The sequence below is a fragment of the Xiphophorus hellerii genome, chromosome 22, assembly GCF_003331165.1.
Source record: "Xiphophorus hellerii strain 12219 chromosome 22, Xiphophorus_hellerii-4.1, whole genome shotgun sequence".
NCBI lineage: Eukaryota > Metazoa > Chordata > Actinopteri > Cyprinodontiformes > Poeciliidae > Xiphophorus > Xiphophorus hellerii.
This window is the reverse complement of record NC_045693.1, coordinates 10,386,396-10,402,965: the sequence shown is the minus strand read 5'-3', so window position 1 is coordinate 10,402,965 and position 16,570 is coordinate 10,386,396. Positions and strand designations below refer to the sequence as shown.

Sequence of the window (16,570 nt, the reverse complement as noted above, 5' to 3'; positions counted from 1 at the left end):
CCATGTGTAACCAGACAGTTTTAACAAACCGTGTTTGGGCAGGCCTCTGCAGACCCCGCTCACCACTTGAATTGTAAAATGTTTTGCCCAAAGCAGAGATACACATAAGTCAAAGCAATACAATATTGTGTCCTTTGATCAAGTGGCAATCTTAGATGTGGAACAACACAGCAACAAACGTCAGCTTCCCACATTACCTTTTTATTTACAGCCAGCAATAAGCTGTATGAAACACACTTGATGCCAGAGAGCTGATGGATTCCACAACTGCATGTTACAGGAATCATCTGGCAGAGAACAAGTGCGGCAAACAGCTCATCAACTGCAAAGTAATCTACCAACTCTGTATCATTTGGCTGCCTGTTCACAGCATTCATAACCCCAGCTGAGGGATGCTGCAGCACATCAAATTGTAAGCTTTATAAAACACCTCAATCCGCTGTGACAGATAGATATAAACAGTTCTTCGGTAAATAGAGATGACCCCCGAAGGTTACCATCACTCACTCACACAGACTGATAAATGTTCCATAAAGACTCAAAGTGCCTCATGACAACTCGACAAAGCTCTGGCATCATAAAACAAAAATGTATGATTGCTGTTCAACCTGTTAAACTCCATTTGACAGCCAGAATACATACTGATGAAAAAGTCTCAAACTCCTAGCAGTTTGTATAGCATTTATTTCCAGCTTTAGATTGGTTTCTCTTGAAGTGTAACCCTGTAAATTAGTGCTAAACATGTTGCAAGATAATAAAATATAAAAGTGTTGGCACTGTGGTAAATGCAATGTTAACATCACAGCATTTTCTCTTGATAATCAGATCTAATCTGACACCACGGCCAAGGCAGTATGATAACTGCACAATTTATTTTCTAGCAAACACAACTATACTACGGCTGAACCGTTTAAGAACCAGGGCTTCAAATGCATACATAGAGATAATGCCACACACTATATTTAAAGCTGTTGTATTTTCACATTTTGTTAAGTCACAACCACAAACTTCAATGTGTTCAATTGGAATCCTGCATAGAACATTAGTAGGAAATGAAAGAAAATTATACATTCTTTTTTTTAGCAATAAAAATCTTACAACTGGAGCACATACATTTGTATTCAATGCCCCCAGAGATATTAGTAAATAAGTACATTTTATGTATATAGCACACGATAAAAGGCAAACAACCTTCACAAGTTAAAATATAAATGGAACACAGACAAAAAATGTGACAAAATAAAAACATGAAACAAAAAATCTGCAGTCTAGTACTTGCTAAAAAAATCTTTGCTAAATAAAAGTTTCTTTAGCTGCTTTTTCAAAGAATGGAGCAAATCAATGCAGCGTAAAGAAGGTGGCAACGTGTTCCCCAACTTGGGAGCCACAGCTTTAAAAAAAAAAAAACCTGTCACCTGTGACTAGCTGATCTAAGGTTTCGGGATGTGTTATGGAGTACTTTTAAGGTCAGAAATGTAAGCTGGGGCTACACTGTGCAAGTCTCTTTCTTGTTTTGTTTAAAAGCCTTGGAGCAGAGTTCTGTGCTCACTAATCACTGTTCACTACTTTTTTTAAGCAGGTAAAAAGACTGTTATGGTGCTTCACTGGAGAAGAGATAAATGCATGAATAATCACCTACATCTCAGTTTTTGACATGAAGAATCATGGTTTGGAGATATTCCTTAACTGAAAGTAGCTGTTTTTGATATTTAAAAAAAAATGAATCTCAGAGTTAGAGTTGAAAATCACACCAAGGTTTCCGAGGCTTGGCAAGAAAGTCAAAGCCCACATACACCCAGGTTCTGCTTGATATCAGAACTGTGACTGTCAGGAGCAATGATCATAGTTTCTGTTTTATCCCAGTTTAATCTCAGGAACATACCAGATATGTCAGGGATAAAGTTATAAAAAAGTTTAAAGAAGAGTAAGGTGATAAAATCATATCCCAACATTTCACAGAGAAATGTTTAACCTGCGATCTGAAAGTGTCCTATTAGTCCAGTAATTTACAAATTTAGCTTTATTGTGTCTAACCGATCAAATTTCAATAAAATACATTGGAGTTCATGGTTTTGCTGTGACAACATGTGAAAACATACATGGGGTTTAAATCCTGTTGCAAAGCCCTGTAAATAAGATTATTACTGCTGATGAGTTATGTAATTCTGAGTTTAATAGCACTCCCCAGCAAAGACCAATTCAACAGTCAACAGACCATTTAAGCCTGATTAGTCTCAGACTTTCTTTTAATTTGATATGCATGCAGACCTCAAATTGCCAGGTGGGTAAAACGTCTGTCATATACACAGATGCATAGCAAATGAGGTTGTGTGATTCAGCTGTGGACCAATCATTTATATTCAAAAATTAAGGAAAGTGAAATAGGAATAGGGCAATGACTTCTTCTAAGCTGGTATTTACTTTTTACCCTGCAATGTGTCATACCTTATCAGAGTTTTCTTCGATCCACTTCTTTACTGTGCCCAGAGCGATGTCCGCTGCAGGCTCATTGGGATAGCCTGAGGAGACAAAAACAGTGTAAACAGCGGCTGTATTCAGCATGCAGATGTCAAATGAGAGATAAAAAATCAGACAGGCAAGCAAACAAAGAAAACTGATATCTCCACAGGTAGCAGCAGAATTCCTCCTGAATCAATGAAAAGCAACCTGCTCGTATCAGTGAGACGAGACCAACTGTCTGATCAACTGCTGTTGACGAGTGCTGCCAGATGCAGGGTGATGTGAAAACACAGACAGACAATATTACAGGGTCTTCAAAGTGTGGATACAAGCTACACGCACACAATCGCACCCTCACTCATTACCACCTCAAGCAGAACTGATTAATGTTTTATCTTTATGGGGAAATTACACTTTGATGTGTGATCATACACACCATTCCTTTGTTTTATCAGCTTGCCAACATGAACCTGGAGTCTAGGCACAATGCAGCAAACCATCATATTAACAGTTGTGTCAGCAGAGGAACCGTAACAGTTTGTTAACACTCTAAAGAAAAACTGTTCCTTGATTATTTTCTAATTAGACCAGGAAAAGGAAGACTGCTGGATACTAATCTGTAGATCACTTACTGCCAGTGTAGATAACTTCACAGGACCTAACTCCAACAGTGAGATATTGACTTAAAAATCCTCTGGGGCTGCTTTACTACTGTGGTAGAGTAAATATGCCAGAACCAAAAGAGCTGATAAATTGCTACCGAGAAGTTCCTCAGTTGTCCCGATTTTAAAGTAACTACACACTACCTGGCCAAATAAAAAAATATGTATATCACCTTTACAAAAACCTTAATGCTTCCCACTGGAAAATTACTACAGAGAATAATACCTTTCTAATTACTATTCTTCTCCTGTCTGTGGAAGGTTCTTCTGGTTATATATGTTTAGCTGTCTCTCTTTCATGGAATGAGCCATCTAGCTTTGTGCTCTTAGTTTTTTCCATAGTAAGTTCTGCTGGTCTAGTGGTTCTGTGTGTGTTTCCTGGACACAGCCATTGAGCCATTAATCTGTTTTTCTTTTCATAGAAGCTACTCCTTGTGGAAAGCTCCAGCTACCAATAAATATGTATACCGTGTTTGTTTTACTTTCTATTCTCCCAGTTGATTTTTCATTTAGGTGGGTGTCTTACAGATGTAGCCACTGACATTGGTGCAATGAACAATGAGTACTCATTTTTACTTCCTTAGAAAATACCCTAATGACAGATCTGTTGGTGCCAATAGATAAATACTCTTACCCGTAAAAAGTGCTCTTGGACCATTCATTTAGACTCTGCTTCCTTTTCTCTTAGCTCCAAGCCATTCATGACAGCTGGCCACTGGAGGTTTCTCACAGTTAAAGGATAATATTTATCCCCCAGTGTCGCCCCATGTTTGCTCAGGATAAGAAATTCCTGCATAGTTAAATTGATAGAATCTGCTGAATTTTCTTAATTTGTATTTCCTATTTGGGATTAAATAACATAATTTGACTGAACTGCATGCGAACCTCAATGCATTTCTGACTAAACTGTTGCATTTACTCAGATATGAACTGGAAGTGAATACCTTATAAAGTGTTTTGAGAGGCTATATAACTAAACTGAGTTTAATATTATATTTCTGCATTCAGTGATTTCAACTTCACCAGCCTCTCATTATGATCCCAGATGTGTCAGATTATTGATGGACATCAAAGATGGGGATAAAGAAAACACTTAAACTACAAAAGTATAGTAAAGAATTGTACAATACTTGAATAAAAATGTGAAAAGACAGTGATTAACAATCATCTTGCCAGGGGAAGGATGGAGAGAAAATAGTGATCAGACAACACCCACATTTTTATTCCATTTTGTAACAATTTAACTCTGTGTAGTGCATGGTCTGAAGAAAATTTCTTGACATCAAGCCTATAGTCAAAAAGCAAAATTTAAGTTTTCCACAAGGAATAATAACTGAACTCCTAAATTATAGAAAAAGGTATTATATTTGGATGACTTTATATTAACTCTGATCCAGCAGCACTGGGTGTATTGGGGTAAGAACCTAGGTGGAGGAAGTGATGCATGATGCCTTGAGCCCATCATTCAAGCTTGTGGGGGCAGTTTTATAATTTAAGGTTGCTTCAGTAGGTCAAGTCATGTTCAGCACCGTTAGAAGTCCAAAAAAATTAGGTCAGCTGTCTACACAAAAATACAGAATGATCACATTTTTCATGTATTCATGTATACATGTATTTTATTTCCAGACATATTATGAGATGACAATGCCAGAAATCATTAAGTTCAAAGTAGAAAAACGTGGATCTCGAGGAGCTGAAGACATTTCTACATGAGTCCAAACCTTTACCCCATTAGGAATCATTAAGACAACAATATTGAAAGTTCTGACTATTTTGTCATCAATACAGGATTGCAAATTCATGACTTAATGCTGCTGCTTGTGTTTTTTAATAAATATTTTAAGTTTCGACTGTATTCCATAAGGTAGTTAGCGGCTGTCCTACAAGTATCCTGTTAGCAACATACAGTATGTCCAGTGCAAAATGTGATGCCAACAAACAAGCATAGCATGTTTCTTCAGTCGCTGTGACCCAGTACAGGATTTAAGACTCTGTTTAAAACCCTCAATCCCATAAAGAACTACAGGTTCTAGCAGACAGTCTAACAACAAAGGTTAACACCTCAATTTCAACCAGCATCAACTGATCCAATGGCTTGGTCACAGTTGTACCTTGTTAGTTAGCACACGGGTCATATTTTCAAATGTAGACTTTTTCTTTTATTTTGTTCAGTCATTGACATCAGTGCGTGACCCATGAAACAGCTTTACAAGAACATCAACCTGTCCTTTCATACAGATGTAAAGGAAACTGAAAGGACGTAAAGACTTAACCTGAACATTTATTGATTTTTTTTGTTTATCTGTGACTCCTCCTGTCAGAGTCGCTCAGTAACTACTACCAAAATTCTCATAATCACCTGCTTAAATAGTCAGGTGATTCCTGCATGCATACAACATATGCAGATTCATGCAGTCACACAGATCTTCACCTGTGTGACTGCTGTTGATGCCTCTCCCCTTTTCTCTGTTTTTCTCCTCCTCTTTCTGAGCTTGACAGGAGTGGCCGAGTTACACTGATGAGAGTAGAGGGGGCTGAGATACTGCCAAGCCCTCGCCAAGTTCCCGTTCAAACTCAGGGTGAGGCAAGATGTGAGCGGCATACCAGCCAGCAGTGACTGCCAGTCTGCTCCTACAGCTCTGTTCTGCAGCATCTGCAGACAGTGGAAAGTCTGTTCACGGCTCCTGTCCTTTAACAGGAACCCCCAAGAGCCATGCGCTCAGAAGCTAATCCAGAATGCCAAAATCTTCTTGTCACCTGACTTCTCCTACATCTCAAGCACACTTAACCTTTTTAGATGCATAATTTTTTTTCCTGCTGATGCTTCCTTTTAAGAAGCTGTTCCCACACCTGTGCAGGTGTACCAACACCCAACTTGCACATCAAGTAACATAGGCAAACAGATGTGCAGCAGACAGGAAAGCTGAGGAAAGTAGTTTCGGGGAGATGGGACCAGCTGTTCAGTTAGCACAGACACAAGAAGTGTCAGAAGCACATAAACAAATGAACAAAAAATGTAAATAAAGAATTAAGTATCTACCTCTGTCCCCTGAGTCTGAACAAGGGCTGGTAAACTTTTTGCAAAATGGAGAATAAAACATAATAGTTCCTCCACATCACCATAAATGAGCTAAAGGTACAAAGAGCATTCAATCCGTTCAGAGCAGTTTCTATAAATTCTCTATTGATTTGACAACTACACCTATTAATCATAGCACAGCTGGACGGAAAATGGGTTGAAAGAAGTGAAGCAGAGGCCTAATTTTAAAAAAGAAAACTATTAAACCAATACCTTCACACCACAGATCAGAAAAGACATGATAAAATGAGATCTGGCAGGAAAAGAGTATTCGTTGAGCTGCAGGTGGCATGGCAGAGGAACTCAAAGTTACATAGTTAACAGCACCAATTTGAGTGGATCAGCAGCTTTCTCTCATCATGCTACTTTAAACTTTACTCTCCTCTCCTCTCTCTTTGCCTCACTGAGCTTGGCTAAGTATATTTAAACTGAGAGGAACGGATACAATAAAGTACTTTAAAACTCAACCTCTAGCACCACTCCTGGGCTTCCGAGTCCAGGCACCACCAGCAGCACTGCTGACACAATCCACTTTCTGAAAGATGTGCAGCACAGGATTGAGTGAGCCGAGTCCTTTATATGCTGAAGTGCACACAAAATGCACAAATTCTCTGCTGCTCTTACATCTCTTGCCCTCAACCACCTCCTTTCGAGGGTTTCCTGTGTGTGGTGTTTAGGAGAAGCCAATCTGTCAGGTGGTGAGGCGCTAGCATTAGCCACAGTGATGGTGGGCCCTCCAGGGTCTCTGCTCGATTTGGCTCGCCTCTCTACTATGCTGGGAATATGGTTGGCTCGGAGAGATTTGTCTTAGTGAGGTGCACTGATGGGAAATGTGCATTGCAGCGCCCCTGATGAGGGCTCAGGTGGTGCAGTGTTATTTCAGCTGAAGTCTTCTCTACTTTATCACCCAGCAGAGAGCAGTATCATGAGAAAAAGGATCCAATGGCACGTGGCATGTTTTATGAAGGCACTTTGTGAGAATGTTTGCATAGGAGACTGAAAAAAGCTAAAAGAGATGTAAATGCCAAATTAAATTCATTGTATTTGATATCATACAGGTAGAAGGCAGCTACTCCCAATGTGCTATTAGGTCCTTTTACCTAGTTTTGGAATACATTTAAATGCTAATTAAATATATTTAAAGTAGTGTGGTTCAATGTTGTTTTATAAGGCAGATAATCTTGTCTTACTCCTGTTAAAGAGATATATAATTTGAATTTAAAACACGTTTTTCAAAACAAAAAAGAAACATCTCTGTCCAATCTTCTATGTTTAAACATGCTTATTAAATCTTCCTTCCTGCCATTAGTGACTCAGAAAAGAAAGTCTTAAATTATACATATATAAAACAAGAAACAGTGTTTAAAGAGCTTAAAGTTTTTGTCTTCAGACTGAGTGAATTGATGGCGTCACAACACAAAAATCAAGCACAGCATCATGTAAATATCTCAGTTATTTTTCCTAAATTATTTTAAATGTAAGTGAATATGTCTTCAGTAAGATGCATAATACGACCTCAAGACAATTTTAGGACGAGTCTCTCTTTTGAAAATCCAGGTCCTGACAGAAGGGCAGAATGAACCTTTAAGGTGTGATACAATACAACACAGATTAACTGATGGTAGTTTGAACGAGAGGGAGAAATCAGTAAGTGAAGGCAGCACTTTTGCGGGCTGCTCTAGTTGAGGGAAGCAGAGCTGCGTGTTCATGTGGAAAGCACGCTGGGAAGTAGGGTTGTCACCCCGTCAGGGCCCAGAGGAGAGGTGAGGTGACCCGGGGTGGAGGACGGAGTAGCGCCCCAGGACTCCATACGCCGAAGCGTGGGTGTCAAACTGCCCGGAGCAGCTCTTACACCAGCAGTGCAACACGACAGCAGGGCCGTGACCGACTTTGAAGCCCACAGAAGGTTACAGAGACAAAGAGAGATGGGAGACTGCTGAATGAGGAAGAGAGGCAGAAAAAGAGGTGGAAAGATGGAAACGTAGCCTCCGTGGCAAAACAGTTTATGACCTTCTTTGGAAATATTCCGTAAAGGTGAAGGCTAGAATGTCCTAAATGCTAAAACTGAACCTCCCTAATTTACTTTTTCAAAGCATTCTCAACTCTGTGTGATCTGCAGGAGTTAAGCACAAACCACTCTTTGCAGAAGCCTGCATTATTGACCCGAGATTACTCGGTACTTTTACATTTGGCTTATCATCCATGACAATGTTGGAGCAAAGCAAGTGTTTAGTACAATGCAAGCTGTGTGACTCTATTAAATGGGCTACAAAGTTCCTGTTACCACTCTGCTGCCCGCAGATACCACATATTGCTCCGACGCACCTTGAAATTCCCAAACCCAGCTGGACTAAGCTCCGTATAGTAAATCCTAGGCTTTAAGAGAAGGGGTACATTTTCCCAAGCCATCTCTGGCTAGCAAGCAGCAAGCTATCAACGTTAAGAGATAAGGTGCCATGAATATCTGCCACCCTCCTAATCCTAGACAAGGATGAAGAAAGCCAGAGCATGATGCTGGTGAAAGGAAAAAAAAATCTTTGGTGTGAAACACCTTTGATCTGGACAGAGGAGCACTGTGGACATACCGGTAGAGCTTGGGTGGATTACAACCACATATCTCCCACAGGCACCAGCCAGTGCTGAAACTCCTTTGTCAACAATCTTCAGATCCGTCACGGAGACAGATGCACCAAAGGTGGAAGGTTAGCTATAAACAGGGAAATATTTGTCCAAAGTAGAGTGGCAGCTCTGCTGCGCTGAGCACCTCTGATTATTTTGATAGGGTTATAAATGCATGCTTGAGAGGGTATCTGTCAGGCAAACAGTACACGTAATCTTCATGTCCTTGCGTTCACATCCTACCCGTCAATCCTCAGTTCCATGCAAACATTAATCTGAACAGACGTCTCCTGGAGTGTACGAGTCATTACAAGGCTGCTGGAAAATGCTCTTTCAGTGTCCGATGTGATCCTTGCAAGGCTAAGATTTCTACAGTAGGTTTATCTAACTTTCTATAATAAGCACAATCTAGGAACATACTGTAAGTGTCACAATAAACCATTCATTATCATTAGCACTACACACTGCTTTTACTTTATGAAACCGGTACAAGTTAAACTGTGCAATCTTTGCATGCAAATGTATTGCTTTATATTTTCAAAATCAAAGAAAATGCAAGGAAAAAAAATGTTTCTCAATCAGTGTTATAGCAACACAGTCAACTTAAATTTGAAATGAAGCTTTTTTCTTTATATATTTACTAGGACAGCCTAATTGATATGGTTAAGTGTAGTTAGTTAGCTTCGGATTCACCTTGCAAGAAATAGATCTCCAAGTTTCTACTGAGCATTACAAAACAACTTGGAAAAAACATTTTTCTATGCCAGTAATTCCTTTCAATGCTTAGTATGGAGAGCACTGAGCTAACAAACCATGATAAAGTCACATGAGCAGTTCACTAATGAAATTTGTACCAAAACTGGATTTAATTTTAACCAGAGCTACACTGAACTTTTAAAGTGTAGTTGAAATGTGCTCCCATGTTCTCAATATAATTGCAAAGTGCAGAATTGGACAATTTGTTGCATCCATTATAGAGCAATTAACTTTATTTCTATTGTCTGAGGGGAGTGCTGTTATTACTTGAGTGGTTTTTAAAAACCAAAGAAAAAAGTCCATGTTGTTTTGTTCTTTTTACTTTTTTGACAAAACAAAAAATGATGTAAGAGGAAGTGAAATCAACATAAATTGTTAACAAAAAATGATATTGGCAAATTTATTCCTGTCTTTCTGAGGTCATGGTGATAGCGTCAAGATTTTTTTCTTTTTCCTCTACCGTTTTGGAAACGACTGGTCTATGCTGGATCCTAAAATAGAACTTTATAGAAGTGGATATGACTGTTCTTCTAGTTTATGTGAAAAAACAAAGGGTAAAGGAAAAAATAGTCACGAGAATGCGTTAGAGGAAGGACAGAAAAGAACGAGACACTAAAAGAGAAAGTGACCTCTCTAAGTCGAGGTAGTTGGACCCTTGGCTCTTTTGCAGGGAGACATTGAGAGGTGTCTTCTCCTTGGAAGGAATAATCCATTTAAGCCCAACTTGCACACCTGTGATTGATGTCCAAACAGAAGCAGCACTTAATAACCTCTATCATGCTGGGTGACCTCGTGGCCCACGGTGGGCACCAGTTTGTTTATGGGTGGTACCTCCGACACACTATCTGTGCAGAAATTCTGTTGTGGCTAATGGGCCGGACTGAGGGATTGGACTGTCAGCGCAGTGTGAGGCCTCATTTTTCTTTCCGAGCGTCTGAGGTACAACCTGCGCTCCCTTGCTACAACCCAAACTCCCTGTACTGCCGTCATCTGTCAGTGGAGATGGAGTCCTTTGGAAGATGGAGGCGTGTTGGAGAGTGTCAATTAGCATTAGCTTTCCTGACAAATCTGTTTTTCCTCATCACACAAAGGCCTTGAATAACTTGTTCCTAATTTCTCTCTGTCACAACAAGGGGGGGAATGAATTTGCCTTCCAGCTGCAATTCAAGTCTAGAACTAGGACAGCAGGGTTGCTAACTTTGGAAGATGAAATAAGGAATGAAGAAACATCCAATCCATAATGTTTAATATTAACAGCAACTAAGCAGTGATTTCAACAATGTTTATGAAGCAAGCCATTATTATAGCAAGCAGACTTAAACTGAACAGACGTGAATTTAGCTGGACTGTGTTTTTAAAAATGAGAGAAATTTGTGGGTATCAGATTTTGATTACTGTAATTTTAAGGGGATTAATACAGTATTTATAAATTTTAATTTAGAAAAATTACACAAGTTTTCTTGGAGTGTGGCTCAACAATAAGAATCCTCCTATTGCAATTGGATGGCTGTGGGTTTGATTTCATCTCCATCCAGCTACATGTCAATGTGTCCCCTGGGTAAGGCAATTAAACCCAAATTACCTACTGATCTACATATTAGTGTATGAATGCGTGAACATTTATGAGTGCAATTGGGTCAATGTGACTCTATTGCAAAGCGGTTTGATGGTGAATATAACCATAAACATGGTGTATGTAAATAACTTAAGTCCAATTACCATGTATGGCTAATATACAGATTTTTACCAATCAAAGGCCAGACTGCTGTGTGATAAAGAGGACAGGGTGAATTTGCCTCGAGACAAAAGTGACATTGAGAGCAACAATGAAAGAGAAACTGAGAAAGCGTGTAGCGAATTCTGAAGGTGTTCAATTCCAACACTAAAGAAGATGACATTAGTGGTTTAAGAGTCTAGAAGGAGGATGAACTTAGCGAACAATTACTTTTCCTGGTAGCACGGCTCACGTTCACAGAATATTTTACATCTCTGACTGTTTTTGTAAACAGTTCTTCACCTCTGTCTCTCTCAGCTTAAGAAATGGTTAGGTTCCTGGGCAACAGTTGTGTGGTCGGCCAAAGGATATTGTGCCAGACAAGCAAATCTGGAAAGAGTAGTCAATCCTTAATTGATTCAATCAGGTAAGTTTTGATCATCAGTGATCCTACGGTTCAGTTTGTGTTTCTCCTTAGAAAGATGGTCGTCCAAGAGAGAAGACCTTAAAAGGTACTGATCTAATAATCACAAGTGAGATTGTAATATGAGAGCTTAGCTAAACAGACAATAATGATCAGATTCTTTTTTTTTTAAACAGACCTATTTTTAGTTCCACAAAGGTCATCAATCTATTCCACTAAAAAGCAGGTTCATATTGAAATTGTGACACATTGTCAATTAATATTGAACTTTACAGTTAATATGTACTATTGTATATATCCATTCTCCTTAATAAAGTTTTTAATTTGTCTCTTCTTATGAGACCCCCACATAATAATATCATAATGATAAATTACTGTGATCTGGCAAAAAGGAACCGTTGTAAGTGAAAGGTCCAATCAGAGGTGCGCATTTCCACAGACTGGCTGTTGGTGACAATATGTGACTTACGATTACAGACAGTCAGCCATTTTGGATAAGCTATTTTTCTTCAAACAGCTTTGAACTTACTCTTAAAAACACAACACAAAGCCTCATCAATTTAATATAGAGGGTTTCTTCTAAATGTCAAACAATGGATGATTGCAGATTTCAATGGATTGTTGGCAAACCAAATCACTTGTTACTTGATTTAGAGCTAAAGATGTGCATACCACAGAGACAGATAAATAAAGAACACAGGAGGAAAGACATGAGGAAAATGTGACTCACACTCCAAAAAGCTTTTGTTTATGTTGCTGAAATGGTAGCTGACCTTAAAGGTTATCTAAAATGTACAGAAAATGTCAAACCTCCTGACAAGAGAGCAAGGCCTCTCTCAGAGCACAGCAGCACTCTAGGGGCACAGTGAGGAGTCAGAGAACAACATCACAGAAGCTGCAAAGCCGTATGCTCAAGTTACTTTCAAAGTCCCTCCTCTATTTGCCCTCTGCTGTGTGAGGATCTTTAGTCTTAATCAGCTGTATTGTTCTGTGAAGATGCAGTTATGGGAAGCGCTAAGCTGTTTATTTATTGAACAGGCTGTTTAATTCCTCCCCACTACTGCATGCTTGGCTCTGCAGACAGTATTCTTTGATGTTAGGGCGCTCCTGGTGGAGTGCTACGACAGTCTCCCACTGGTGAAGCAGCACATAGTACAACAATAAACAGCAATAAGTTGTGGCCTAGTCAGCAGCAGCAGAATACACAGCAAACTACAGCTCTCTTTGTCGTGCACGCTCTAGGACAGCCTTTGTGTTCCCACAGCAGAATGTGTGTAAGCAACTCGTTGGTATTTCATAACATCCATCATTGGATAAAATTAATGAGGATCTGTTGTACAATGTATGGAATCTGTCACTAACACCAAAGTTGTATTACAAAAACAGAACAAAAAAAGAGAGAAGCAACTAGAAAGATAAAGTGATTATATCCTTAGGTGTTCAGTAATAACATTTTCAGATGTGCTCATAAATAAAACTAAAAAAAGGTATGTTGTGCAGTGCGACAAAAAGAAATAACATAAAAAAACCAAACACTGAAGAAAGTATTAACTTTGAAGATAATATAGGTATAAACATCTGGTAATTCAGAAGTATGTTTTCCAACACACATTGGTCTGTACTAATAAGAAAATTTAGCACTGCATGAGGATGCATGAACATTTTGTAGCCATTAACATTCAGGGAAGTTTCAGCCGGTTTAATGAGCACTGCCAAAGTCTGTCAGGCTGTGTAATCAGTGCTCCTCTGCGTTTAGTAATTCAGTGTCCCTCGGTGACAGCTGCTGGTTAGTTATAGTGCCGATTTAATAAAGGAGGAAAGGTGATGGCTTTGGTTGGAAATTGCATCTTTTTTAATGACTATTAGGAGAAAATAAACAGATGTAGTCTGTCTGTGAACCTTTACTGGACCTTTGTGAGTGATTCCAGTTTTGCGCATTTAACTGAATTATAATGCATGCATATATCTGTATATGAAAGCATTGCTTTTTTATTTTACAACATAGATAATTCCATGGTTGAATGTTCCCGTTTATTAATTAATATTATTAATTAGAATTTGTCCTTTAAATTAAAGGGAGTGCATTGTTTGGAAGTACAAATAACACCAGTCACATTTATTGCATTCCCACTCCCTGTAAAGATATTTACAGTACCATTATCTCACACAAAAATTGCAGGAAAAATATGCTCTAAATTAATATTTCATAAGCTTACTAAAAGGCCATGACAGAAACAGCATATGACCATTGCTGTTTGCACAATCTCTCTTCTGGACATATAATTTGGATCACCGTCTTGTTAAATGACCCAGAGATGAACCACTTCCTGATTTGGCTCGACAGTCATCCTTTCTTCAGTGTTAATTTAAAATCTCCTAATATTTCAATATTAATGATACCTCACACTTTACTATGGTTTTTAAAAAGAAACAGGCCCATAACATCATAAATCCATCACCATGTTGAGTAAGTTATTTGTTTTCCACATGTTTATTCTTTTCTTCACTCCTCACCCACATTAAGTGTTTGTGGCTAAAAAGTTCAATTTAAGTTTTGTTTGGCCAAAGGACACAGTTTCAACTGAAAATCTACCTAGTTTTGAGCAAAATCAGCATGCTTATTTTTTCTGATGGTAGGCCAAAAAAAAAAAAAAAAAATCATGGCATGCCTCCCAAACAACCCATTGGCATATAAATATTATACAATAACTGTCATGGAGACTTGCAGCAATTCTCAAAGTGAGTTTGGTAATTCTTTTGTTTGTTTATTTATTAATTTTTTTTCCTTCTTGCTATTTTCCTCACTCTGAGTATGAGGAAGGCAAACTTGTGTTAATGTTCAGCCTTGTTGCCAGTGGCTTGAAGAAATTGGACTGTGTCACGTCCCTTTTATACCCCAGAGAAACGCAGAGAAATTCATTAATTGCTAAAATTCTAACAAACTCTGATCGGCTTAATAAATAAAGTATGAGGAATGTTTCAGTAGCATCTATTTTAAAAAGATAGAGGAATCAATAATTGTGCCAACTGTGATTTCAATAATTATTTGTATTTTAACGTCACATTATGCTACAGTAGCAAAAGATGCCTTGCTAAATTAAACCAAACTTTGGTGAAATATGAACATATTCCAGCTTTAAGAAAATGAACACATTTGTTGTTAGCACTGCAGTGTTTTTAACAAAGACTTCATATATTCTTAAAGAATTGGATTTAAGATGCTTCAATTTTTCAGGTTTTTGGGGGGGGGGGTTACTCATTGTTGTGCTCAGAAATGTTGTTCTGGACTGACTAACATCTTGTTTTGTTTTTTTATTATTATTTCAAACTTGTCCTCAATTTTACAGAAGTTGTCACTGTCTACTTCAACTACAATAGAGTTGACTTATTGTCAGTTACAGACAAGGAAGATTAGCATGTTAATTAATCCATAAACATTTGGCTCCTGCTGATATTATTGAAGCTGTATGCTAATCCAATGCAAATAATAAACTGCATGATGACAAGGGAAAAAAAAAATCGTTTCCACAGGGGAAATAAAAATTTCACTAAACAGCAACAACTAATTTTCTTCTATCCAACTTTGTTAAGACAAAGAACTCCTAATTCAGTTTATCCCAACAGCTGTAAAGTTTTCTTCTGTGACTTTTTGCAAGTGACTTTGTTTAAGTGCAATGAGCACACTTACTCTTTTGGTCTGAACTGAGTACAGACCAAAAGTTTGGACACAACTGTGTGTCCAAACTGTATATGATTTAAAAAAAATTTGGTTTAAAATGATATCTATAATTTATACTGAAACAAGCGTGTTTGCAAAGTTATGTGAGAAAAATGTAGAACATGCAAAGAGAATAAATCATTTTGAGGAACATTTAAAGCTTACCATAGATGCCTGTGGAAATGCATGGGAAGGCCTGTGCAAAAAAAGAACAAAGTAGTAATTAATATGCAACCAAAAAATAATCACATTTCAGTTTATAATAGGATTGTAAAGAAGATGCCATGACTATGTTTATCTTTAATTCCAAACACAACGGTATGATTTCTGTTTGAAATCTGCAGCAGAGGAATTTAGACATTATGAGCTATTTAACCGCCCATTATACATGTGCATTAAACTGCAGGCATTGTGGGACACACAACATTTACCTTTGGATAGAGACTGTTTACCTCTGTTTGACTTCACCTGTTTGGTCCCAGGAGAAGCAATTTACAGAACTCATTGCATAAATCCCTGCAATGCTAATGTACAACTATAATGTGAATACTGATGCAGCTCCCATTTACAATGCACACACAGTTACACAAGGTAAAGTTGCTGTTTTTAAACAACAGTCTTCTGAAGTCTATAATATACATAGTTCAAATATATACTTGAAGAAAAGTCAGGATCACAGTGTGTTAAAGATGATGTCTGTTAAAATTTCATTTGGGACAGAGGCTATTAATAGTCAGTATCTATAACACCAGTAGTTAGCTTATTTTGACAAAGGGGAACAGTGAAACCCACTCATGTAAATTTATAGGTACATGTACAGTAGCGCATGTTACACACGAATATCTAACTAAGGCCTGATTCTGTCTGTTGCCTACAGCCTAAACTTATACATAAATTTATTACATTTCTTTATTTAGGCCGAGTAGACAAGATAGCAAACCTGAGAGTTTTAACTGCCAACTGTGATCCAAGTATTTTTTTCAGTGCCTAACATAAACCCCAGTTACATCTGGATCAACAACAGAACATTTAACTACTCAACAGAAGAAACACATATTCACAAAAATGGATAGAACAGTCTGATACTCGGGTTCCAATAACAATGTCTTAAAGTTATCTCTAACAGAGTCTGATTAAA

The 16,570-nt window shown here is 38.1% G+C and overlaps 1 protein-coding gene across 2 annotated transcripts in view; it reads right to left on the bottom strand.

Annotated features, from left to right (window-relative positions):
* The window catches only part of macrod2 (mono-ADP ribosylhydrolase 2), a 477,335-nt gene that overhangs the window by 110,285 nt on the left and 350,480 nt on the right, over positions 1–16,570 (bottom strand). For both annotated transcript variants that reach the window (XM_032552623.1, XM_032552622.1), the window contains exons 7-8: positions 15,598–15,628; positions 2,446–2,519 (exon numbers count right to left, since the gene is read on the bottom strand). In XM_032552623.1, coding sequence (XP_032408514.1) covers positions 2,446–2,519; positions 15,598–15,628 — 105 coding nt within the window. The remainder of the gene's footprint in view (positions 1–2,445; positions 2,520–15,597; positions 15,629–16,570) is intronic.